This window comes from Hirundo rustica, chromosome Z, assembly GCF_015227805.2.
Source record: "Hirundo rustica isolate bHirRus1 chromosome Z, bHirRus1.pri.v3, whole genome shotgun sequence".
Lineage (NCBI taxonomy): Eukaryota > Metazoa > Chordata > Aves > Passeriformes > Hirundinidae > Hirundo > Hirundo rustica.
The window spans coordinates 22,382,417-22,410,107 of record NC_053488.1 but is presented as its reverse complement, the minus strand read 5'-3'; the positions used below and the strand labels follow the sequence as shown (position 1 = coordinate 22,410,107).

Genomic DNA, 27,691 nt, shown 5'->3' with positions numbered 1-27,691 from the left:
CAACCAGGGCATTGATTTGTCTACACCACATCCCAACACAAATGGAACAAGTCACAAGTAACAGTACAAACCTGTTGCAATTTCAACACATACATCTTAGAAAAAGACAATGCATGTACCCAGCCCTAAGACAGTGACAAGTTTGAGATAACTTTATAAAGATCAAGGTACCAGAAGAAGAAGGCACATTAACCTCTGGTTGGTCCGTTTTGGTAGTATTTGGATGAGTCATAGTGATTTATACCCTGAGACTGTGGGAGGCCTTGAAAATGAAAAGAGAATAGGTGAATAGGCAAATAAAAAGTACAAGTTTAATGAGATTATAAGATTCAGCACCTGAATTTTCCCTTTTAATAAGGAAATCTAGAAAAGCAGTTCCTAAGAAAACACTGTATTAACTCCTAATTTTTTTGTCCTGAAGGCAGAAGAATCAATTCAAAAGAATCTTGGATTAAAGACATTGCACTTGTGTTGCAAGGGGTTTTATACACCCTCTCAGTTTCAGCACAGCAACCACAATTTGTATACAATCAAGTGTTGGTGGAGTTTTGGGTATAGAAACAGTCAGACAGTCCACATTTTCCCAACTCTGCCAACCCCACCACTCCATTTTAAATCTGCGTGCACGTTCTTAGACCATACTGCTCCCAGCAGGATACTAGTGGGAAAGGCTGTTAGGAAATGGGAAGATTCCTTTCTTGCAAGAGCATTTTTTTAAATTAGCCAAGTACATGGTTTTCATGACAAAACCCAACATCAAAAGCAAAAAGATATTTCCTAATTTTATCCTTGAAAAATAACACAGAGAATCAGGAATGTCAGGGATATATACCTGACCTTTCAGAGATGTTTCTGATTAAGCATTGACGTATCCCCTCTAGTTTTTAAATTCTTCAGGAGTCCCAAGAGCCAGACAAAACACTTTTTGCCTTTTACTGTTTATCTGGTGTTCCTTGCCCATCCTCACCACACAAAATGCTCATGTACAGGGGCAAAGGAGAGCACCTCACACAAGATGCGGCTGTGTTCTCTTTTCCACTCTCCCTTGTCCTAGGTATCTGCTTCAGAATTTCAAGTAAGTTAGTGAGGGCACTGTAAACTCAGAAATACATTTTAAATTGAGGTCACACCATGGGCTCAAACTGTGGGGTGGCCAGCAGGGCACACAGGATTTTCACTTGGCTTTAAGCTAAAAAGTTTGTGCCTGGTAGCTCAGGAGTCCCTGGCTCAGCATGGGCTGCCCAGAGGATCAGCTCCATCTGCATGACACTCAGCTCTGCAACAGAGTTCCTTAGGAACAAGTTGTACCCCAGTCCAGTAATTCAGTCATAGCAGCAACTGCAAAAGCATCTAAGTAAGAAGATATCAGACACCTTGGAAAAGTGCTTTTATTGAAAATAAGGGTAACAGACCACTAAAAACAGACCTCCCACCTGGCTGCTGAAAAGACGCTGCTGCTTTCCTACATGCAGTAACTGACAGCCCACCTGTCCTTGGTTTCTTGCAAACAAAGCAAACAAGTAGCCTCTTGAAGGATCTAGGCAAGCCTGCTTTATTTCACACCTGCACCAGGCGAGGCACAGCAGTTCAAAAGGCCTGTGAATGCTTCTCAGCTGAGTGGCACAAATTAAGACACCAATGCACCACTTGACATAGCTGGATCATACATTTAATCTGTTATCTTTGCAGCTGCAAGCTACAGACAAAGCAATTGCTCAGTGAAGGGACAGAATGAAATTCTGGTAGAGAATGATCCCCAAGTATCTTAAAACTTTAGATACAAAAAGCTGCCAAAGACCTAAAGTAGAAGCAGCAAATATAAACCCCTTAATGCAATTCAGGAGTTCCTCTCTTTAAGAGCACCACAATTCAGGAGTTCCTCTCATTAAAAGCACCACAAGAGTCACCCACAATATGAGTCTAACTTCTGTGAACAGACTAAGTCCAGCAAGATCACAGGGCACTCTTGCAATGATCTTAAAAATGGATCTGTGAGGAGAATGAACAACTGAGACTAGGAACTTAAACCTACTATCAACTATTCTTTGATAATTGACTCACCTCAAACTAACACCAGCAGCACTGATGAGGGAATCAAACAAATGGACTCACTTCTTTACTGCAATCCCAGAAAGCACCTGAGGAGAGCACTAGCAATTCTCCCTACAAGACTTGACTGTACAAGGGAGAAACCTGGAGGAATTACAAGAATTAGGTGTTTTGTGAAGAGGGTGAGTACAACCCTTCTGTGTTCAAGCCAACACTGCAAAATAGTTTCTGGTTCCTCAGGACTGTCCTATGATGTAACATCCAGCTGTTGCTGAGGAGTTGCTACCCAGAATTTACAAGCTAGGTATTACCTGTAAGTATTACCACCTGTCATGAATACTGAAAATGTAATACCCAAAAATACCCAAATTAACATGGTAATCTACTGGAAAGAGCTGAGCAGTAAAATTAACTGCTTCCTAAACTTACTGGTAGCACAGAAGATCCCACACGAATGAGAAGTCAATAGCAGCCAGCCTGAAAACATTAGGCTGAAAGTTCTCTCCTGCAAGCCAGATAAAACCAGAGTATGTTCCCCACCCTGAACAGACTGCTACTGTGTAAACAGATCAGTCAAACATGTACAAGGGCAACTTCCCAGTTCAACAGTCTGTGCCGACCTTCAACTTCTACCCAGTTAAAATAAAGCAAATTGAAGGTCTTGAGCACATGTTGACAAAATGCCAACAAGCCTGTTGTTGCCCAACAGAGGTCACCTCTGCAAGGACAATATTGCTATAGCAAAGACTGGTACAATTTGGGTTGGAGGAGGCAATCTCAAACAAACCAACCTAGCAGGAAAGATCAAGGGAGGGAAATCTGGAAGAAACAGTGGAAAAGATGGTCTGAATATATGCATGTCATTGGGTCTCAGCAGTGCACAGCAAGCTGTACAAAAAGGTACTGAAGTGCAGACTGAGCTCACTCCATTGCAGGGGTGTATCTGGCTTTTGAATAGCAAGGTACCCAACTTGTCTCTCTGCAGAGCCTGGAGGCTCCCTGTTCTGCAGCCATTCCTGCACTTGGATGGGAAACCCACTCATTTCTAACCATGATCCTGAATTTCAGTAGATATCTAACCCAACAGGGCAACAAAATCAAAGTCAAGAAGAATTCAGTTTTTCTCCTATTACTTATCTTTGGACAATAGGCATATCATTATCACCTTTCTGTGCCTCAGTTTCTAACAATGATTGGAACAAAAGTTATGTATAACCAACCACAGAAATATTCTGAAACTTAACATCTGTATCACTATAAGCATTTATAACCACTGAAACTAGCTAAAAATTAAGTTACCTCTGGCCCAAATTGTTTGTGTGCTTGCAGCACTATCTGGTTTGGTTCCTAGATTTTTTTTTTTGTGGGGATTTTCATACAGCAACCATGAGAAGTTATTTTTGCAAGGAAGCATCCTGAAAGCAGAATACACAAAAGCATGTGAGACTTGAAGAATTTTACATCATTGTCCAGATTCATCTGAGAATTGTGCAGAGCCTTCTATGAAGATGAAAAAGAAGAAGGGCACTCACATTACCAGGCTTTAGGAGCACATATTGAGGTACTTGTGGAAATCACAGTCAGCAGGGAGGGAAAATTTCCAGTGGTGCTTCTTCAACCTAGAAACTGCAGAAAAATCTGCCTCTGTGTTTGAAGGCTATACACACACTCTTTTTTTTCCTATCATGACCTAAAATATGCTTCAATTAATAGATAACATCAAGGCTAGAATTTCCAGACCAGAAGTCTCCCTTTGGCACTGCTGACACTAAATACCCAGCTATTACCTGTTGCTTCAGCAGAACTGGAGGACATTCAGGTAGACTGAAGTGTCTAGCTTCTTTAAAAAAACAAAGCAAAAAACTTCAAACTAATTAAAAAAAAAATAAATAAAATTAAAAAAAGCAGAACATGTTCCTTGGGACAAAATGATCTTACACAGTGGTTGCAGAAATACAAATCTTGACTTTTTTTCTTCATATACTTCCACTTTTCTAAGCCCCTGAAATAACCAAAGCTACCGCATGGTATATAATTTTACCTTTTCAGAGAAAAGCCTGAATAGCCATACACACAGAACTGATGCAGTTTAAGCAACCAGGCCACAATGGGAAGTATTATAAAACACTAGAAGATTATCTACTTGTGAAGCACCCGTGTTAATGTTCAGTGCTAATTATACTTCTGGGACATCTGCACACCTGGGAGAGATTTCTTCTCTTGCCAGGATTTCCACCCCAATGAGAGGGACCTACACTCCTCACAGGATTGTGATCCAGGTCTCCATACCAGCTGGAACTTAAGCTTGATGCTGGCTGCCTGGTGTTACTGATGAAGATACTGAGTATGAAGATGAGACAGACTGCAAGATATGCAGATTACCTCTGGGCTGTGGGCAGGAACTGCAGTGGAAGCTGTGATTTCCCACAAAGGTGGGGGAACAGAGCATGTCTCAGCCTTGTCTTTCCTCTCAGTTTCAACCAACTGCACGTTTGGCACCAAACCTGTGAGGTATAGGCACACTTTGCTCCACCAGTGTCAGGGGAAAGGCATTAATTCCAGCAGAGGACAGAGGCATCACTAACAAGCTGAGAGTTTGGTGCCTGCCAAAAGGAGGAACACCCTAGAGTCTTGCATTTTAGCTGAGTATTGGGTAAGGCCATCATCCTGGGAGGCACACACTTCATAGCTGGACATGAACGGTATTGGGCAGCTGGAAATAAAGGGCATCTCCCCTCCCAGTCCCAGGTGAAGTTGAAGGGAGTCTGAATGCAGAAAGCAGTAGGGGACTTTGAAAAAACCTGAGCCTGTCCTACACCATATGCTAGCACAAAGTGAGGGAACACCAAGCTACCCTCCAGGGAAAGCTTCTTGCTTGCATTAGTAATGTCTGAAATGCACTCTTCAATCTTGGAGGAAAAAAAACAGTTTATTTATTCCATTGTCTTATTTGAGCAGTTGGCCAACCAGAACAGCAAAAAGGGGGAAAAATTTCCACAACCTGGGATAAAAAATGGTCCTAGGTTTTCGGCAGTTTATGAAGAGCTTACAAGCTATCCTAACAGCATACTTAAGAAACACATTTCATCTGGAGAACAGATAGATTCAGTTAATTTTGAATAACTAGCCCCCATTTCCTCTCAGCATCTCTGCAGCCCTCAATGTAACGTCACCCTGCAACAGCCATGCTGCAGAACAGCCTACACAAACTCCAGTTGTGCAAGCTGGTACCTGGGACAAGCAGTGAAGAAACAGATCAATTTTTGCTCCTAACACTGCTGAAACCTACCATTTGAACACAAACGCACTTTTAAAAACTCCCGCAATTTGTATTTGATGGGCAATACCCCTAGGGAATCCTTCCCTGGGCTCCAGTGAGTACAGCTTAAAATTACCATATCCCTCTATATATAAACAGTGTCATTAGACTTGTACATTTAAAAAATACGATCAACCCAGGCCAGGGCCAGGCTCTGCAGATAAAGTAGTAGCTTATCTCTTATAAATATTTTTAATAATTTTTAATTACAAGTAGTCCTCACTCCAGGCAATGCAACTGACACAAAGTACCTGCACACATGCAGCCCCAAGACTTTCACAGAAAGCTCAGGAGCAACCACTCTATAAGAAAGAAATTCTACCTCACAGCAAAATAGAGGAGGGGACGCATGGCCAAGACAGCCTAAATGGGGGGAAGAGTCATTTGGAGTAAATACAATAAAAAAGGACTTAAAAACCCCTTCCATATAAAGGATCTAGGAGGCTAAAGCAAAAGACTAGTTCAAAAAGATGTACAAAATTGTTGGAGACCAACAGAAAACTGCCAAAAAATAACTTGTGTTTAAATCAGGAATTAATGGCATCACACAATTTTGTTGTTAAAAAAAGGAAAAGTGGAAATCTGTGTAAAGATCAGCTCAAAATGAAGAGTTATCATTAGCTCCAGAGACCAGCATAATTCCCATGAAGTCCTGATGGAAGAGGGCCTCCTGCCACAAAGAGTTTTGTTCCAGACGAGTCGTAGCAGTGGGTGTAAACAGCATTTGGGAAGTAATTTATGTCAGAAAAATAATTCCTCCAGGTTTCATCGTGGTTCTGTTAAAGAAAAGTTTAGATTGTTATTGTTGCCAAACAAACCCAAAACCCTGTTTCACAAAAGCAGAAGGTAGCTTCCAGAGCCTGAAAATGAGTATTTTCCTCTTAACAATCCTGAAGCTTTATACAGGCCAACTAAAAGATACCTGAGCTATCCTGAAGCTTTTTCTGAGAAGATTTAGGTCAAGCATTGGAACAGGGAGGTGAGGGGACGTTGCACTGATACGTAAAAGTAATGGAGCTAAGTTAAACAAAGCCATTAACTGCTTTATGATAACATACAGGAAACCAAACTCAAGTGCCTGCTATGGCATTACCTCAGGAAGCCACAGTTTCTAAAACTGCACGCAATTAAATTAAAACTCTCCTGCTTCGAGTACCACATTAGATTGGCCTTAGAGAAAGACAATTTATTTTTTATTTGAGGTTCTGAAAACTAGAAGTTATATTACATTTGAAAATATAATGATATGAAATTTAGTTTATTTATGAATTAGTGCATAAGAACTGTAATCACTACACCTTACACTCAAGCCAATACCCTTCAGTACACTTTCATAAAACTTTTGTAAAAAGCAATTCTGCAGCACTTCTTGCTCTTCATTTTTAGTTATTAATTACATGAATACTCTTTGACTGAGACACTATTCACACAACAGGTCCAAAAAGAATTGGCTCAAGCTCTATGACACTCCTGTATAATGGGTCTCCTTCCTTCCACCTCTATCACAGCTACAAACTACTTACCAGCCAGCCTTTCCCAGTTGTTAACTTCAGAATTTCACTTCCTCCTAATTTCTGCTTCTGTCCATAGCAGGCACGGGGGAGCTTTTCTTCCAGGAACCTCTGGGCTCTGATATCATAAAACAACAAGGACCCTTGTCCTGTCCCCACAGTGATGATGTGCTCATAGAAGCTCACTGAGCGGATACCTGTTAAACAGAGAAGGGATAGACAGTGCAGTAAGGAAGAAGAATGATTTGGTTCTGCAGTGGTGTTGCTTCATGCCCAGTATTACCTACTAGTATTCCCTACAACACACACGTTTTTCCACCCCTACAGAGCAGTGCAAACAAATCCCACTGATGCTATTGAAACAGCAGCTTTGATTGCATACATGACTGCTTTACCCCTTGAGACCATCAGCTACACCAATGGTGCAAAGTAAGAAGCTTTATCCTCATCAGCCCTCAGGTCTGCCAGATAAGCCAGTTAGGGTCCAGAGTACCTTTGCTCTGAATGCACAAGCCTTTAAGTGAACACACCAAGAGAGAGTACGTGGCAGCAGACAGAGGGAAGAACATCACGCTGTTTTCCTCCATGAGCTCACACTCTCTCTATCTGCCAACCTGCAGTAAGTGACCATCTGAGAAAAGTAAGTTCCAGCTGCCACCAAGTGCTTTGTGCTGATCAGCAGGCTAGCTGTAATCAAGTGTAACCATAATAATCACCAGTCACTTTGCTGATAACTTCAGAACTATTAATGAGCCTGATCTGTCTCAACTCAAATATTCTCAAACAAACACACCTTATTTTTAGTAACTGGCGGTTTTAGTGCGTTAGCCAGGAAAGAACACAGAATAGGACTCCTGCCATCTAAACAACACCATGTTCCACCAGTACATGGGAAGGTACAGTTCAAACTAAACATGTCAGCACAATTCAGTTATCCCATTACATTGAACAAAGGAGTACATTTTGTTTTCACAAAATCTAAATTTGAGGTTTCAGCTAATCAAGAATCCCTTGGAACTAGTCTTGGGAGATTCTGTATGTAAGAATTTGCCATCTGCAAAACATCCTGTCATCTCATCTCCATTTATTGTGCAAATACTTTTCTGTGTAACCACTCTATTCCAAACAACGCTTCCACGTAGGTTAAACTCCACCACATCTATACTTACCCTTCCTTCATGACGTGATGCCAGGTTATAAACCCTAGGGCTTTTACGCCCTCTTTAAAGTGCCATTGAATTACAGTCTAGACAAGCATTCAAACAGGAAAGGAAATAAGTGAGTTATGCCACCTACATTCACATGCCTGTTTTCACCATACCAAACAGGGATGTCACAGAACTTGTATCATCCTGGAATATTCCCAGCAGCCACATGACAGCAGACAACCAGGAGCTGCGGATGCAACCAGGGAGTTTCCTCATCCCCTCTGTATGAAGTCCTAACAAGAAACATGTCCTCATCCTTCTGCCTGCACCGCTGGATGTGACATCCACAGCCACCAGCATTCGTGACATGCACTTAGAACAGGGCAAGGCCACATTGTCCTGCTCCAGGTATGGGGTGAAGTCTTGGCTGCAGGCTTATTGGGCAGGAAACAACTGTGCGAGTCTCTCTACTACAGTAGATTATGAGAATCCTATGAGAGTCTGCTTTAATTCAGAGAGCTACAAATGCACTTAAAACAGCAAAAGACCTTCCCCCCACCTCTATCACACAGATCTGGCTCTGGCAAAGACACACAGAAAGCTTTAATCCCTCTGCAGTCAGCAAGAATAATCACTTGGATAAAAGAAGAAAGGCACAAGAATGGACCTCCACTTATTTTTGCTCCAGAAGTGCTCTTGACAAGCACCCAGGAGAACACTTCATACAAAGAGGTGATGGAGTATCAAGGCAGATGGCATATACTTTTCAATTAAATTTATTAATAAAAAGGTATAAAATGCAGAACAACTGTGGATCTTTCTCTAACCAAAGAAATTAACTGCAGGAATCCATGATGTACTCACTACTAAGAAGGAGAGTTAGAACAGGCTTAAAAAACAGCATTTCAAATTGTCTCCTAAGAGGCTCCTGAAGTATCTCAGATTAATCATTCCCGTCAAACTAGAAGTACAGCCTGTGCCTAGAAACAATTGCATTAAGTTCTATACTCCCAGTCCTCTACCACCTGTGGACCTAAATTATTTAGGTAAGTATATTGAGCGTGACTCCCACGCTATAGGAAGGTTCTACATATCCCAGAAGGAAATGAAGATGCAGTGGCATATCCTACACAAGAAGTCTCAGAGTCTATGCCATACAAGCTCTGTCTGCTGCCTTCAGGACATGAAGAGAAGGGGACACAACATGGTCCTGCAGGCTAGTCATGCAGAGAGCAGTTGCTTTCATGGATCAAGAACTACCCTCCAAGATGTGCATTTCCCTGTACAGCGGGTAAGAAAAGCAACACTTACAAAATGTACTAAAAAGTATTCACTGCCTTCCTGTGTAAACAGGGTTACAGCAGAGGAAAGCCAGCCCCAGATCCAGCCCTACTGAGCCACCACCTTTCTCTGACCCGCTTTTGTGTATAACACGAGTGAATTCAAGTTAATGTGGACTTACCACACTCAGCAGGTGTACTTGGAAACTTAAAGCACATTCAAGTGCCACTGCAAAGCACTTGAAATCACATTTTAGTCCACAGATCAACAAAGACCCTATTTTCTAGAGGTGCTACACCACTCCAAGTCCAGGGTTATCAATAGAAAGTGGAAACACTCAGTATCTTGGGAATTACTGTTACTGCCTCCACCACCATGCCAAATAAAAAGATGCACCTACTCTGCAGAAAGAAAACAACCTTAACAAAGGTTTTCCTCCAGACACGAACTGAAGAAACCCCTCAAGTTATGCCCTACACACATAATCTCCCAATATGGAAGATCACATACTTGAGGCAGAAGGTTCCAGCTACCAGCCACCACTGGGCAGCAGACTGCAGTGTCTGGATCAGGATGTGGACAGAATCCTCACTGACAGCAAGTGAGGACAAGCAATCTTGCTTGACGATATTCAGGTGACTTCTCCTGACATTATAGGTATTTCTCCCATATCTGAAAGCAGCAGACCCCGACACTGATCTAGACACCACTGCTCAGTTACTGAATAAATAAAAGTTTCCAAATCTCTGCCAACATACATCCTCCTCTGATACCTGTCTGATGAAGAGGTGGAAGCCCAGAGACAAGCTAAGTAAGGACTGCAACTTATTGGCCCGGGATTAATATGGCACTGATGTGGCTTTTCATGCCTGTTAGTAAAGGATATGGAGAGAACTTTATGGACCCATGCACTCTGCAAGCCCTCTGGCCTGGCCATGGTATAAGGTTCAACTGGACATAGTGCATCCATATGAGAAAAGGAAATAGCACTCAAATCACATAGAAAATCAGGAGTCTCAGTCATGGCTTTAAAATTACAAAGCAAACTTTCTCTCACAGCACAGACTCCCAATAAGGTAGCACAGAGCAGACAACATGCCTTTTTTCAAATTCATAGAGAAGAATGCAAGAACAGTATGAATAGTGGTAAAAAAACCTACATTTGCTTTGAGATGATTAAAAAAACCCATAAGACCCAGAAAAAATTACACAGCAGTAAAATGCACACCTTTGAAAGTTCAGTAATATTTGGATGGTTTACAACTGAGCTGCTTCTAAAGGCAGTGATGTTGCCCTTCATTAGATTTCAGTGCCAGTCACATTCGGTTTGTTGGTTGTTCCAGGTATACTGTCACAAAACCAAACCTATACATTCACCTGCTAATTATTTAGCTGATCACTAGAAAAGCCCTTCCTGTTCATTACAAGCTTGATTTACTACAGTTTTAAGAGCTACTTCTGCAAGCAAACCATTTGAAGCACTTTTGACAGGTTTCTTACCACTGCCTCGTTCTTTGGAACAGACGGATTTAACATTGTGAGAAGGCTGCCTCGGATCCAGAAAGGAAACGTGCGCCTGTGATCCTACTGCATACACTGACCACTCCTGACCATAAGCCAAACACACGTTCTCCCTGCAGTATGGCAACTTTGTGGAAAGTAACTGGAAACAGAAAAAATAAAAATTAACCCATTACAAGAAAAGACTAAGGTGTTAACAGAACAATTTTGTAAGCTATGTTCTAAGAAGTTCTGGGGAAATAAAATACAAAATGAAGGTGAAAAATAAGACCCAAAAGGAAAAAATCTGAAAGCAATGGTGTGCCTTATCTGAAGCAAACTGAGACAATAAAGGCCAAAGCCAAGAAAAATGGACATTTTAATAAATTGTTTTAGATCTTTCTAAGCTGCTGCTGTTTTTTTAGCAGGTATGCAACAATACCACCTTTTAGCTGAAAAAGCCTATCAGATTCACTAGCATAGGTACATCTGGATGTGATTTGCCACTACAATTAAATAAGTGCAACTTCCTTTATGAATTCTACTGATAAAGTACCCACTGTACTCCACACAACGGTTCACTTCAGCTAACCCCAAACCAGGAGAAAGTTAAGAATGCTTCCTGCCCTCTAAATTAAGGGGAGTGCAGAGCTTCTCTCCTCTTTAAGCTCCAAATTTTAGGACATTTAATTTTACATAGAACTTTTAAGTGTTTTACCAACACTGGTGCTCCTCAAATATTTGAAGGAAATGAAGACTAGTGAACACTATTCTGCTTGCAGTTTTTGAAATTTAACTCCTACAAACAGAGAAGTACCTTTGATAGTGCATGCTCTGCTTTCCAAAGATGAAAATACCCATCCAGGGACACAGCTCCCAGCTCCTATTAGAAGGAAAGTAAAAAGAGAGTTAGTTTCTGTATTACAGATACCCTTACAAACTCTCACTCTGTTCTAGGCTGGGTGCACAGTCTGGATTGAACTCATCAATAATCCTGTAAAGGCTCTATAAAGATAATTTTCATTTTATACTGATCCTCATAAATTGGCATATAGTACTTCAGGTATCAAGTAGATTAACAAAGGAGTAAATAAATAACAGTAACTTTCAAAACCATAAATCTTGGTAGGCAATCAAATAATGCATTATGAGAGAGTACAATCTAGAGTTGACAATTTTCTTCAGCAGGTCCCACACGGTTTCTAATCCTGAAGCAAGTTTCAGGCACTACTCTACTGAAAAAGTTACATGAAGTTTCAATTACAGAGGAGTAACTAACAACTACTGTGAAAAATAAAGGCTACAGAAGCACTGTCCTTCTGACAGCACACCCACCTTTGCTTCAGACCTTTTTTTTTTCTTTGAGGGCAGGGGGAAAAAAAGTGTGAAGGATGAATTGTTACACCCACTAGTAATAACAGGAGATGAAGATGGGGGAGATTGACATTTACGGTTTGTCAAATACCAACAAAATAACTCCAAAGCAAGTGCTAGTGCCTGCCCTGTGAGTCAGTCACCTCATTTGCTGAGCAATCCAGAAAGGATTCAGCCATCGAAACAGGAACTGTTAAATGTTAGCTGGTTTTCACAGAGGGCAAAGGAAAGTTGAAAGAGCACTCTGCAATGGGATTCAAGCTGAAAGAGATGTTTTGGTGTTTTATCTGCTTCTTGTAAATATTTCTTTACTTCCCTGCTTAGGGTGCAAATCTAAAATCAAACCCATAGGAAAACTGTGCCTTCTAAAATGTCTGGGTTTTTTTTTTTTTCCTTCTGGACTCCTCCATTCACTTGGGGCAGAAGCAGACATAACAGATTAAAACCACTGCCTCACCAAACAAGGATGCAAAAGAATCAGAGAAAAACATACTAGCTTGCTTCTCTGGTATATTCTATTTAGATTACTTTTTAGTTTTTCTAATACAAAATGACAGGTTTAGGACTTCTCAACTGTCTTGCTTATCTTACTGACCTTGTTTTTATTGTTGAAAGCCAATGCTCGGACTTTGCAATTGTCAGGGTTGGTGTTCTCCTTGGGGATATCTTTCAGAGCACTGTGTGTTATGTGGGCATAGACAGGAACTTGAGAGAGATTATGCCTGGCATCGCTTTTGGATAACACATCCTCTGTGACTTCCCAGAGACCCATCGAACCATCCCGAGAACCTGATCAAATAGTCCATACATGAACAGTCCATTCCACATACAAAGAACTCCTCTTTTCAAAAAGAAAATTATTAATCAATAGGATCTGAAAAAAAGGATACTCTTATTTTAGTCTAACAGAACATGCTGTTAGTGCCCATATATTATTATTAACAAAAGGATGATTTTACTGAGCTGTCAAGTTCACAATATTATGAAATCACTGTCAACTGTCATATAGTTTCCAAGCAGCTAGACCATCTCATATGTTTTCAAACTGATTAGGATACATCAGAACTCCCAACCCTGTGCAACAATTATCATCATCTTATATGCCGAATGAACTCAAAAGTGACTGAATAGTATAGGTTCAGCCTGAGTCTGTAACTCTCAGCCTTGGTAAAACAGTCTATTAAACAAATGCAAAAAATCTCCACAAAAACTTCAGCTGGGTTTATGTCTATTTGGAATTACTCGATGCCTATAGCTTATGGCTGAGTACAGTCATTTGTGAGCTAAACAGAAACATCTATTTCAAATCACAATTCTACCACTTCTGATGAAATTATCAGAAAAAATATTTTGCTAAAACCTGTGCCACTTCTTCCTTAAAGAATGTCACTTAGATTAAACAAACAAGAACTCATTTTATTTTTCTATTGAAATTGAAGACGTTAATCCAAAATACAAATCACTAATGTTAAGAACACCAGATGAAACTGAATGCCTCTGGTTCACTGATCAACACAGGTTTAATCCAAGACCTTATACACATCTCTTTTGGTGTTCAGGCAACTCACTTCCATCTAAGTCGGCCCTGACAGATTTGACAGGTACCTCAGTTTCTTCTCTACATAAAACGAAATATTCTGTCAAAAGAAATTCATAATGAAAATGCCAGAAAAAAACTATATAACTATATGAGGTTATTAAATTTATCTGCTTTGCTGTCTCATAGGGGAGAAGCTGCAAAGACAGTAAAGCAAAACATCTTGTTGCAATAGGAGTGGTCTAGGACAGCAGATGGACTTAGGCATTTGCTAATATCTCCTACTAGAGAAAAATACAAAAAGGAGCATCCTAATGGCACTTGCATCCAGCAACACAACATCCTGCCACTCCATTACATGCCATTGGTTTTAATTGTGCCTAATCTTGTTTGTTACAGAGGCTGAACACTCAGCAGTAAACTTTCTAAACAGCTTGACATACTTTTGGAGGAAGCTGTCCATTTTAATAGCCCAGGCAGGGGAAAAGTCCATGTATGTTGCTCAACTGGTTAGCCCTGAAGCCAAGCAGAGTATCATTTGCTATCCTAAGCTCATGCCATCCTGGGAATTATTCATCTCATCTGGAGCTTTTGCCATAAAAATACTTGCTATATCCTGGATGTCTGGAGTTCAAGTATTTCTGCTTGACATTTTGAGATACAGATTGTAATTGAAATCTGTAAAATTAAACCCACGTCCGAAGTTAGTTGTCTTTTTTCCCTCTTAATTAGGGTCATCAGTGAGTTCTAAAGAATTCAGTTTAGCAACTAGTCTTGCTAACTGCTTTCCACAAGTTTTCCCTGGTCTGAGGTGTGGAGACTGGAACTTACATCCTGCCTGCCACAAGCACTACAGTAGAGAATATGGCAGTAGAGAACACTTCTACTCACGCATCCACCCCTGACCTTTAGAAAATATTAAGTCTACACAATTCAATTTCACATGCTGTGCATGCTATCAGGTTCTTATCTTTACCCTGGACATCTGTAATCATCTGTGCTGTTCTCTTCAAACTTACTAGTTTTAATGGGGGGGAGTTTCTGAACATATCTATATGTAGAGTGTAGAGACTTGCAAGGATCAAGTTTTACAATAAATTCAAAAATGAAATTCCAGGATTAGCTTTTCGGGTTTGGAAAAAAAAATACTACTAAACTAAACCAACAATTCAAATACGTGACTTTTATATAAGACTGTTACGATTTTCTGTCACCTGCAGTTTGACAACTCTGAGTACAGATTAGTACACCCTGTCAGCAGAGAAAGGCAGTAAACTTCTAAATTAATGCAACAACGTATTACTATTTTTGCCTTTACCTAAGTAATTTGTTTTGAAGTTACACTGATTATCCAACTAGTTACCAAAAAGTCATTAATGGAGTTTCTCTACTACAGCCTTCTGTATTAACTGCCAGAGTGTAAGTGCATATATACATACACACACAAATGTACTGAGAGCTTGATGAAACAATCTGAGTTCTCATGAATCACTCTTTCATGTGACTTCAGGAAACTGATACTGATTTCAAGTATGTCAGAGTTATTAACCAATAGCCAACACCCGTCCTGAAATTACTCCTCTTATGTGGAATCCTTTCCAATAACTCAACGTGTTCAAGCATCCCCTTACTAGAAACACAGTTGTATTCTAATATTCAGAAAAATCAGATCCAGACTAAGGCCCAACAACAAAATAAAATGAAGCACTGTACTAAGTCCAAGTAGAGTTTAAATAGCCTACCTCATTCCACGTGGTTTCAAATGCCCCTGATAGAGGTGCTTTCCTAGCACTTATCAAAGGCTGTACATCCTTTTAACATTCAGAGAGAAGGAAAGCTTAAAAAACAAGCAAACAAAAAAAACTCAAGAGAGAAAAATATGACTTTACCAGAAACAGCCATAGTATCACTGATCCACGCAATTGAAAATATCCAGTCCTTATGTCCATCCTAAAAGAAGAAAGACAGATTTTTCTGTGCCATTATACTCAAGAGTAGTCTCAAAGCAGACAACTATTCTTCACTTTGATTTTTAGCACAAGCTCAGAAGGACAGATTTACATTAAAAACATACAGATAAGATTCCAGTATCAAGCTGGAACAGTTTAAGTACCTCATAATAATTTTAACTCTTCTGGTTCTGAAGTGTGTAATTAATAAAGAGCAACCAGGTATTGGAAAAACAGGCCTCTAACCAAGGAAAAATTAGTCTCAATTCTACGATTTTCCAGAGTTCTCATGTTTTCCATTCTGAAAGCAGCATTTTGTTAGGGTTTTTTTCCTGTTAGGGTTTTTTTCTTGTTAGCATTTTTTTCTTCAAACACATATCCTACTATAAAAAGTAACCAAAATCTTATCTTTACAATACAGTGACCCACAGATTAAGTTTCAAGACCTTTTTCTTTAGCATGTGAGAAACCTGTGGGGTGAAAAAAAGACCACAACACTCTAGCTTTGTTCAAAAAGCTAAAAAGTCACACAAATGAAGAGTAAGCCATGCAAATCTTCAGTCAAGTCTTGCTGCAGCTGGTTTTCTGCTGCTGCAGAAACTCTGACCTGACCTCTGCTGTTGCAGTTAACATCTACATGAAGTCCTGAATAAAAAGGAGAAATGAGAGAGAAGCACACAGAGGACATCACTATATTGTCCAGCTTGTTTTTTGAAAGCCTGGCAGTTTTAAAAACCGCCTCAGGATGTTTCAGAAATAAAGCCAGTACCAGAGTGTAGCAAACTGCCATAAGCGACTGGGCTAGAACTAATCTTAAAAGCCAAATTCCACCTCTAGAATAATACATCCATAAGCTGCACTGGGATAAGGGCAAAATTTTAGCAACTTGCAACATTGTTTTAATTTCTCAAAAGAGTTTTTCCACTATAAATAGTTTCAGAGGTCATCACCACAATTAGACTTTAATACTTAGGATTTTGTTACACTTTTGGTACTGAAAAGTTAAGCTAAAGTAGACCTGAATGAAGATGAGGAAGAAATCTGACTCAGAGCCCTGAAAATCCACTCACATGTTTGAGTAATCAATTATATTTAAGATACCACAACAGCAATGACAATCACAAATGTTTTCAGGCTTTCACAACTTTACTTTCTTACAAGACTCCTAAATATTAATCTTGCTCTGATCAAACACACTTCAAAGTAGTAACTTTTTAAGTGACAGAATAAACTTTCCCCAGATACTCCCACTTACATCTCCCACACAGACAGGATCAAGTGTAGGCAGACGATAAATTGCAAGACTGTTGGGGTTGTCTCCACCTGTGGCCAGGAGGGTCCTTGAGGGGTTGATCTCAATGGCATGAATACCACATCCCTGCTGGTTCACCATGCCAGGTTCACGATCCTTCAGGATGGGAATCTTGGTAATTTGACCAGTCTGGACATCTACTACAAATAACTGGTTAAAAAAAAAAAAAAACAAACACCGGACATGTATGTCATCAAACAGATAAGAAAAAGAAGATGGTCAATCATCCTCCCTGTTTAGAACTGACATTCTTTTTGAGTTGAAATCCAGAAATGCTTCAAGGATTGCTGAAAAATGCATAAATTCCTTCTTAAAACAGGTTAAGTAACAGCTACGGTGGGTTTATTTCAATCATCCCATTTCATTTTCACAGTAATGGAAGGGAGAGTAGAGAAATTTGTCCTGGGAGGGTTCCCACTTGAAAAAAAAGCCCCTGAATATATAAAACTCTTTTCCCTGTTCAGCATGACAACAATGTTGTTTTTTCAATTTCTATCTACCACAGTGAGAAAAAAACCCACCTCAAAAGATCATTAAGCCCCATGGAGCTTAGCATGATTCTCCCGCCTCCCAGATAACACACCATAAAGTTTTGGCTTTGGAAGACTGACAGTTTATGCAACTGGAATTTATTTTCTGGTGATAAACAGAGAATAGTAATTAAATACAATACTGACAGTGCAATCATCTGAATGAAAGATATTATATTTAGCTATATACCTCATCCCCCAAAAAGACAAGAAATTAGAGCAATATGTCACTGACACCTTCCCAGAAAACACTGTTATAAATCCTTACAACTCTTCAAACAGACATTATGCCCAGTGTTATGTACACATATATAGACATACACAACCACGAGGTTACAGTTTAAACCAGAACAAAGGTTTACATTGCCTGCCAAGGGAAGGTAATGGGCTGGGTCATTTCACAGATGGTGCTCAGAGGGCAGCTGCACTGAGTCAAATAGGTCTAACTGAGGAGTTCCTGTGAGGGAACACAAGTGATGCAAGGAAACCGAAGATCTGAAGCTGACCTGGCACTAAGGAAAGTGATCTAGAATTTATAGCCCAGAATTATAATTAAATTCTACATCATCTTTAATCTGTTCATTTTATAACCAAGAATTTTGTCTCAAAACCTCTGGAAGTGAACTAAAGATGGTAACAGTAACAACAAAAACCCTCAATACAATTTAAAAAATACACACCTCAAGGAAATAGTTCTGAATCCTTCGTCATACATTTCTAGAAGACCAGAAGAGAAATCTAGGGGCTCTTAAAGAGAAGTTATACATAGAAGCTGCTTTTGAACTCTTATAGAGTGTAGATCTGTTCTTTAATAAAAGCATAGGAAAAATAACATTAAGATAATTTAGCAGCCTATCTATTACTTGATGTACTGAACTGGCAGAGTATTAACGTCCTACCAAAACCTGAAAAATTATGGTATGTTACACAAATTCCACCAAGAAAGCCGAAATCCACTTATCGCTGTTTGTGTGTTGTGTCTAGAATTATGCATCATCGTCACCCTGCAACTGATTGTAAGCAGCAGTCTTGCACAAACAGGTGGCTCCTATAGAGACTGCATTTTCATGTTTACTTTTTTGTTTTGCACACATATGTGGTATATGGCAACAGCTGAGGTGTAGCTGAGTAGAGGCAGGCAGGTCCTTACTCTTCCCAAGCCTTACAAAGCCTTCACTGCCAGAAACAGCTGATAAAGACACAATGCACACAGCAATCCCTCCACCCTAACCACCTGAAAATTAACACCTGCAATGAAGGATCAGGATCAGTAATTTCCTCCACTCTCATCCTCCCTTGTCCTTCCCATGTGAGTGCATATCCCCCTTCACCCCATGTATTTCTTTACAGCAAAAATGCCCAATTCCCTCCCCTATACTCCAACCATAACTGAAAAAAAACCCAAATCCTAAACAAAACTAACAGTTTAGTAGTTGGGATTAAAGCTTGCAGGTATCAGCTGCAGGTCCTAATGTTGACACCAGGAGTATTAATCAGGAAAACACATCCACACCTAAGGATGTTCATGGACTCAGAAGCATTGTGCTTCAGCTGTAACAGATTCACACTTGGAAGTGCAGGTCAGCTGGTATGAGGACTGAAATTAAAACCCCTTTGCATTCTCTAGTCGGGCACCCTCGTCATACACTTGTGTTGGTTAATAAAACTTACTCTAAAGAAAGATACCGTTACCTAAATTCTAAACTAATTGGACTAAAAAGATAAAGAACTTAAACTTTGTGCATATAAGGGACTGGCTGTGTTGTTTGGATGTAAAGATCATAGCAGTTAACTTCTCCTCTTGCTTGGTAAGGAAATTGGCCACTGAGTAGTTTAAAAACAACTTTCACATCCTTTGAGTAAAATAAGCAACCACTGTCTGGACAGAGATTCTTATCACCTGGGGCATCACAGGAAGCAAAATCTCACACTTGAAAGCTGCACCTCTGGCAGAAATCATCCCCATAAATCCGGCACAAAGAAGCCAAGATAAGCCAGTCAATGGACACTTTTAAAGTCCAAAAGGGAGAAAAGAAACAAGAGAAGCACGCAGCTAAGAGTGCAGAAAATTTCAATACCAAAGCAGTGTAAACATTAAGAGTCTTGACAAAGTCCTGATAACTGAACCATACAGTAATTTTTTCTGTTATCTCAAACAGAAATAAGAACTTTTTCCCAGATAATCATTATATAAAAATTAAAATCCAGCCCAAAATGTTTTTGCTGGACCTCACCAGCCTCCAAACACTGAACTGAATGAATTTGTCTCTTGATTTTAAGCTTTGCACAAAATTCAGTTCTTCCTTCTAATAAAATATATGCATGTCAGTCTTTAGTATGCAAAAAAACTTAACGTCCAAAATTTACCAAATCTGGATTGCTTCCGCCATCTGCCAGAAGTGCAAGGACCACACTTCATCTGTGAGAAACAAAGCAGACTCAGCTACCATGCTCTCTGCCAGACAACTGTGTGCTAGCAAGGAAACAGGAGGGATGATATGGAAGAGAGAAATCCATCTTCTCTCTTTTTTTAAAAAAGGGAAGCCTGCAACAGTGCTATCACCCAAGAATCAAGGCAAACAAGTAGAGTTAGATACTACAGTTGACATAGCCATGAAACTTCATGATCTTTGCACATTTGCAGAGATTGATGGTTGTATACTTATTTTTCTTCTGGCCTGCAGAAGTGGTGAGAAGTCATTCTGGCAAATAGCTTCCCTGCATTACTATTACTATTACTCTGAGCTGTCCAACCTGCTTATGATCAAGTTAACCAAGAAACTACCTCACTTATGAGGGAAGTTCATTAATCAGCTTGCCAAAAGTAAAGACTGTGGCAGGGAACATAATATCCAAGAATGAGAGTATGAACTGCAAAACCCATCTTACCCTTATGTGCTATACTGAGAGCAGAATGGTTTGCCAGGCTTTTTCATTTTTTGACCTGCCTTTCAGGACACAATAATTTAGGGGGAAGAAACACCCAGAAAGCTAACAATCCAATAGAGATAAATTCTCTTCCCATGTATCTTCAACTGAAAGCATTCACTTTAAACAGCAAGATTAAAAAAGATGTCTATGAAATTCCATTTCAAGGCAGCACAGACTCTTGTGTCTTCAGCTGCTGCCCCTGCACAAAAAACAGCACAACAGACAGAAAGACCCTATCTTTAAGTTGATTGTATAAATCAATCAAAACAAAAATAAAGGGTGCCATCCTGTTTTTATTACACAAGCAGGGTGGATGGAGATCTAAAAGGCACAAAAGCATGCATGAAAGAGACTGCTCATTCTTCATGCAAAAGCTCACAACATGCTCTGTGCCCCAGCTCCCTACATGGTGCTCTCAGAAATCACGGGGACATTCTTGTCATTCATAGTAATTTTTGAAAGAAACCCAACATAAGTACACCGCCCTGCTAAAAACAGTCACTAAGAGAGAATCAATCACGTTCAAGTTTCACAACTAGTTTAAGCCTATCTTTTGACAATTTACATGCCTCCTCCTCACCATCCAGCTAAGCAATCTCATCATCCTTGTGACAGTAACTAGTGCTCAAGTAGCTGCAGGGTCAACTGGATCAGCCTTGGTGAAGCTAACCGTACAAGAACAACACAACAAATTGATCCAGCTAACTCCCTAGCCACGTGCACATCAGTGCTAGCCAAACAAGCAGGTGGGAACATCCACTTCTGCAACAGCACACCACCAGACAAGCCAAGGATGGTTACAAAAAGATTTCACCTGCAGCCAAGATGGAAAATCATTACTTGTTCTCCTTCAAATATGTTTTTTGCTAACAAAACAACAAAGTAAGACAATGCTTATTGTGCTATTACATGAACACTGTTGCTGGTCACACCTGAGTAGCAGTGATTATTTTCCAAGTTCTCAGCCTTGACTTTTATTCAGGTTGCAAATATCTTTCTTTTCTGTTCATAAAATACTTGGCATCAGGTTTTTTGCTCTGTAGCAATACAGATTTACTAATATATGCCAAGCGCCAAAGAAACATGCATGCTTTAAACTATCAGTCTTGCACTGTATGTCTGCTTTCTGCTGAAGATAAAAATAAAGCAGCATAGAACGGTTTGGGTTGCAAGGAACCCTTAAAGGTTGTCTTGTCCAAGTGCCCAGCAGTGAGCAGGGACATCAGCTAGACCAGGTTGAACAGAACTTTATCCAACGTGTCCTTGCATGTTTCCATGGATTGAGTACTCAAGCAGCTGTGTTGTGTAGGAACCCATACCAGTCTATCATTATGCTGATGGTAAAGCATAATAATCTTCATTGTATCTAGTGTGGCTCCACCCTCTTTTAATTGAAAACCATTACCTCTTTTCCAGTCACTACAAGCCGTGTTCAATTCATCTGTCCCCATCTTTTTAATTAGTTCCCTTTAGGTACTGGAAGAACATGATAAGGTTTCCTCAGAGCCTTCTCTCCTCCAGGCTGAACAACCAAAACTCTCTCAGCCTTTTCTTGTAGGAGAGATGCTCCAGCCCTTCATTCATCTTGGCAGCCTCCTGTCTGGGCTCACTCCAGCAGGTCCCTGTCCTTCCTGTGCTGGGACCCCAGAGCTGGCTGCAGAGCTCCAGGTGGGTCTCACCAGAGCAGAGCAGAGGGGCAGAACCCCCTCCCTCCCCTGCTGCCCACGGGGCTCTGGGTGCAGCCCAGGACACGTTTGGCTCTCTGGGCTGTGAGTGCCATGGCCGGGGCATGTCCAGCCTCTCACCCAGCAGCACCCCCAAGTCCTTCTGGGCAGGGCTGCTCCGGGTCTGTTCATGCCCAGCCTGTGCTGGTACTGGAGGTTGCTCTGACCCAGGCGCAGCACCTTGCACATGGCCTTGAACCTCATGATGTTCCCATGGACCCACTCCTCAAGCTTGTCCAGGTGCCTCTGGATGGCATCCCATTGTTCAGGTGTGCCAAAGCATCACTCAGCATGGTGTTGTCATCAAACTTGTTGACAGTGCACTTGATCCCTCTATCTGTGCCATTAATGAAGATACCAAAGAACACAGGTCCCGGTATGGATCCGTGAAGGACACCACTTGTCACTGATGTCCACTGGGACTCTGAGACATCGACCAGTACACTCTGGATGTCATTATCCAGCCAATGCCTCACCACCCAACAGCCCATCCATCAAATCCATCTCCCTCCAGTTTAGACAGAAGGATGTTGTGGGGGCTTTACAAAACTCCAGATAAATTACATCTGTAACCCTTTCCTTGTCCACTCCTGCAATCACAGCATCACAGAAAGCCTCTGCTTTCTCAGGTAGGACTTGGTGAAGCCATGCTGGTTGCCTCAATTCACCTCCCTGTTCTCCATGTGCCTTAGCAGAGTTTTAGCAGCAAAACTAAATCCCATGATCTTCCCAGGCACAGAGGGGAGGCTGACAGGGGGCTCCTGGAGTCCTTCCTTCTACCATTTCTCAAGATAGGCACAATGGCTTCCCTTTTCCAGTCACCTGGGCCTTTATCTGACTGCCATGACTTTTCAAGTGTCACAGGGAATGGCAACTACATCAGCCACACTAACATGCACTAATCTTAGCACAAGACTTACAGGTAATGCAGTAGAAGACAACTCAAGTGCATAATGGCCTTACATATCCTTCTTGAAAGGGTCTAAACAATCCATAATATAAAGAAACCACCTGAGAATTAAGAAGAGCTAAAAGCAGCCAGCAAGTTGGTTGACTTTGAACTCACATTTCCAGAGACAAGCCCATGAATTCAGGCACTCCACCTTTCCATGAAACTCTGAAGCACCACCAGCTAATGGGAACAGACTTTGATGTTACTACATTTGTGCAGTGCCAAAATCACATTTATCATTTTTTATTTGCATTCTGCCCTCCCTGATTAATTTCAGGGGTCTGGGAGACAATTAACACGTGCTGACAGATGGCAAAGAATGGAGAAGTGACAGACATTGACTGCTAAAGAACACCCCTACGACTCACACCACACCTGGCACAGAAACTACCAGACAGACATGAGAATCACGTGCAATTGACAGAAAAGCAAATACTCTTGAGAAAAGAAACCAACACCTGGCTATTTGGTCACAAGCTACTGAAAGACATGTGAATGAAGATATCAACTACATGCATCAGAGGTTTATTTACAGCAAGTTTCAGTCACTGTTCACTGGACTTTGAGTACAGCTACAAACTGGAGGAGACTTCTCATTCCCTACGTGTGATCAGAAATGAGCTGTCATCTCGATGCTTCCTTGCTTATGCAGACCAGAAGACATAATAACTTGCGAAGCAAGGGGAAATGATTTTCCCCATAGACAGTTCACATTCACAGACAGAGGAGGAACTTCCCATTGTACTCTCACCACAATCCCAGGACTACAAGACAGGGCTGCAATTGTGTGAGATGCACAGAACAGACATAGGATCTCTTGAAACAAGTTCAAAGTCTCTTTACAGGAAATGAGAGTTGGTGATTTACAGTAGGGCAGCCAAGGCAACACAGCAATCTGTTGAAGAGAGAAAAGGTTTCAGCCAGCATTCAGAAACCAATCCATGAACGCCCTGGAAAAGCTGCCTGAGAAATCTGGAGAGAGCATTCAGAAAGGAAGTTTTTTAACACAAGTACATCTATCAGGTCTGCCTGGAAAAAGAAAGAAAGAAAGAAAGAAAAAAAAAAAAAAAAAAAAAGGAAACTAGATTCCAAACAAATGCATTCTCAAGCAACAAGCAACTGGAAACTAATTAGTTTCTTGCATTTAGGGAATTATTTACGGCTCTCATAGTTTTTCATCTTTAACTTTGCAGTTAGCAAAAGGATTGTATCCTGAACATAAACAAGTAACTAACAGAGCAAAAGAAGCTGAAAAATAATTAAACTTCTTCTTAGATACTTTATTCAAAAAAACCCTGAAACACAGGATCCTTGTGTTCTATGTTTTTGTCTGCCATAAGCCTGTCTCCAACCTAAGTCTCACTGAAGCCTGAACAGAAGACTGCAGATTACAGACCATATCTTCTTCTGAGACAGAGAGTTTCTTCTATATAGCCTCACAGCATCAATCTTCAGTAATTTAGATACCTATCAGAACACACCCTAAATGTCTGCACCCCTCAAAAGTTCCCTGCTCATTCATTTTAATTGGAAAAACGTCAAGGAGCCCATTGAATGCAAGGCGTAGGAAATTCCTGCAAACAGCAATCTTGGTTCTGCAAAACCCAGATGAAACGTCTGGGTGATTTCATTTGAAATTTTAGGTGCCTTAATGCTTGCAATAGTTCCCATAATTCTAAATCTACCAGAAAAAGCATGCACCTCTACGGAACACAAATATCTGAAATATTTGATGTACAGCTGTTCAACTATGAGCACCATGATCCACTGGAGAAGAATTAAGTTTTTTCACACCCTGGACTAGTTTTAAGGACAAAAAGTTACTTCACATAATAAAACAAATTATAATCTTCATCACAAAAGAGGCAATTGACAGAGAGCTCCATATTCTCTTCAGTGTTTTCATAGTAACAAGTACTGCCAAGTGACTGCCAAGTGACTAAACCCAAACCTCCTCTTCTATTACAAGAGCATAGTTTTGTTTTGTCATTAAGAACAGTGAATCCTCCTGGCACTGCACAGTGAAAGGCAATTTATAAACTAAATGCTAAAAGCACTCAGTGCCACAGTCAAGCCCTGAATAAAAATAGTTTATATTTTCCTCTTGCATTAACTTTAATTAACTGCAACTCCAATGCAGCAAAGCTCACTGAAGTCAGCCAAGGTGTTTTTGATTTACTCCCAAATTGAATGCCACAACTTCAGCATATGAGAATCAGCAAAGGCATTTCTCTTTAATAGCCCACTCACTCAGGAGATGGGAGAGAAAAATCTCGTAATTACAGTGTAGAGTTTAATGCCTTACTTGTTCAAATGTGAGCACAAAGCAAACAAGGTACAGCTGTTACAGCACTCATAATTCATACATGATCTTTCACAATGCTGCAGAGACTTCTTTTGCAGTCACTCTGTTTTGCTCAATGACTGAGAAAGTCTGTCTCTAACGTTAAGTCTGGCTGTGGACAAACACCCTTGGTTGTGGCATGTACAAAGGGAAAAACAATACTGCTGAATCCCTCTTCAGCTCCATGATTGTTTGGTCCCAAACAATTTTCTGCAAGTGGGAGAAATGTTTCAAAGCATCACTTCAAGAAGCTGAGGAGCTTTTAGTTTCTGTAGAAGCTTCTAAAGATATAAAAACCAGAGAAGCTATTTGAACACTGGAGACTGCTTCAGAGTGAAGAATTATAAAGTCAACAAGCAAAGGATAACACTGAAAATCTGAATTATTTTTGTTTTTAGGCTCAGAATTTCTGGCTGTTCTGACAAATATCTGGAATTTAACCAGTTTTAGAACAACTTTTAAAAGCCATCAGCACAGAACCATCTATAAAACCAAACTGTGTAAGACTGAGCATAACAGAAAAATGGAACCTTAGCATCAAGTTCGGAAAAGTAGACAGCCACCATCAGAGGTGGTAATATCTGTCCATTAGCTTGTGATCTGCACGACAAAATGAAAGATCCAATCCCACTGTTGCTCTTCATCCCGCATCCAGGTGTAAATCACTCTGTACAGATCACACAGATGCTTCGGGAAGGTGCCTCGCTGGGGTTTACAGTGCCACATTTTCAGATGAGAATAGATCGTCCTTAAGCATTGCTTTCATTCAAAGTTAATTGGGTGCATTTTTGACTCAATTCCTAATGCTTTCCCTGGCCGTCCACACACTTGGATTACAATAAGCATCATTTGAGGGTGGAGGTGGAATAATTAACAGAGAAAAGGGAAAACAGTGAGAGATGACACTCACCGTGTTGCATTTTGTCCCGCACACGACTTGTCGGTGGTTTAGCCACTGGGAGGCAAACACTTTATTGAGTGTTCCGAGTTGAAATTCCCTCTCCTTCAGGAGGCTGGGAAGCTGCTGGGCGGCGTATCCATGCAACAGGCGGTGGTAGCTGGACTCATTCTGCATCCGGACTTCTCTCCCTTTCACGTAGTACACCAGAGACCTTTTCACCGGAGGGAGCCTTTTCCTTTTGTGAACCGAGTGATCCCACCCGTACTGTGGATAATAAAGTTGGACACTGGATAAAGCAACTAAAACAAACCTTAAGACACCACCCTTTCAAATTCAACGATATACCCGGCAAAACCCTGAAGCCTTTCAAACCACCCATGGAACACCGCGCACGGAAGTTAACTTGGGAATGCTGATAAAGCCTTTAGCAGCGTTAAGCTGAAAATAAATATCTGCTAAAGGAGTAACACGGCGACGATATAACGAGAGTCCGTGGCGGTTCGGCACGTTGGTACGCCGAATGCTCACGGGAAGGAGCGGAGTGCTTGGAATGGGAGAGGGGCAGCGCCGATAGCCCTCTCCCTCAGTTTGGCAGGCGTAGTGGTGACACCTAGGTGGCTCCCCGGTACCGACCGCGGCGCTCGGCCTCCTCCGACCGAGCCAGAGCCATCCAGCCATCATCATTACACGGCAGCGACCGCCGAACGGCCGAACCCAACGGGGCACCGCGAGCCCCGGGGCGCGGGGAAAAAGGGGGGGACTGACCCTGGAATCAGGGGCTCCTCCTCCCCGGTGACCCTGGGACTTGGGGGCTGCCCCTCCTTAGGTGACACCGAGGCCGGGAGCTCCTCACCCCTGGCAACCATCGGGACCCCGATTCCCTCTCCCCAGGATCCCCGACCCCCCAGCACACCTTCCTTCCGCAATCCTCGGGGACAGGGTCACCCCCTTCTTCCCGGGGATCGGGACGTCCGCCCCACCCCGGGACCAGCGCTTCTCCCCCTTCCCACCACCGGGAACAAACGCTTCTCCCCCAATCCCCCCCTCACCCCTTACCTGCTCCCCCTGTAGTCCCCCGGTCCCCGCGGCGGCAGCTGACGCCGCTTTCCGCTTCCTGCTAACTGTTTTCCGAGCCATAGTAGAAGGATGAGGAGGATGTGGACGAGGAGCGGCCCCACATGGAGCGAGACGGGGCGGTTCGGGGCATATGGAGCGGGACTGGGCCCGGGCTCGGTCCCTCAGGCCCCGCCGCCGCGCCTCACGGCATTTTGCAACACCACGGCGTTTAGGGTTGTTTTCTTTTTCCTTCTTTTTACGACAGTCGCATCT

At 41.4% G+C, this 27,691-nt stretch overlaps 1 protein-coding gene across 1 annotated transcript; it reads right to left on the bottom strand.

The window, feature by feature from the left end:
* Nucleotides 1-294: 294 nt before the first annotated feature.
* Nucleotides 295-27,634, bottom strand: DCAF12 (DDB1 and CUL4 associated factor 12). The gene is made up of 9 exons (XM_040089385.2): nucleotides 27,419-27,634; nucleotides 26,372-26,626; nucleotides 16,924-17,130; nucleotides 15,609-15,669; nucleotides 12,778-12,971; nucleotides 11,626-11,691; nucleotides 10,809-10,971; nucleotides 6,892-7,076; nucleotides 295-6,144 (listed from the first exon to the last, which is right to left on the bottom strand). Exons 1-9 carry the CDS (start codon nucleotides 27,497-27,499, stop codon nucleotides 5,986-5,988), a joined length of 1,371 nt encoding a protein of 456 aa, XP_039945319.1. The 5' UTR covers nucleotides 27,500-27,634; the 3' UTR covers nucleotides 295-5,985.
* Nucleotides 27,635-27,691: the final 57 nt, after the last annotated feature.

Coding starts and splice junctions, on each gene's coding strand:
- DCAF12 (XM_040089385.2), bottom strand. CDS start 27,499: ATGGCTCGGAAAACAGTTAGCAGGAAGCGGAAAGCGGCGTCAGCTGCC. Junction 11,692..12,777: donor CTTTCAACAATAAAAACAAG/GTCAGTAAGATA, acceptor TCCTTCTAATAG/GAGCTGGGAGCTGTGTCCCT. Junction 7,077..10,808: donor TTCCAAAGAACGAGGCAGTG/GTAAGAAACCTG, acceptor TCTGTTTAACAG/GTATCCGCTCAGTGAGCTTC.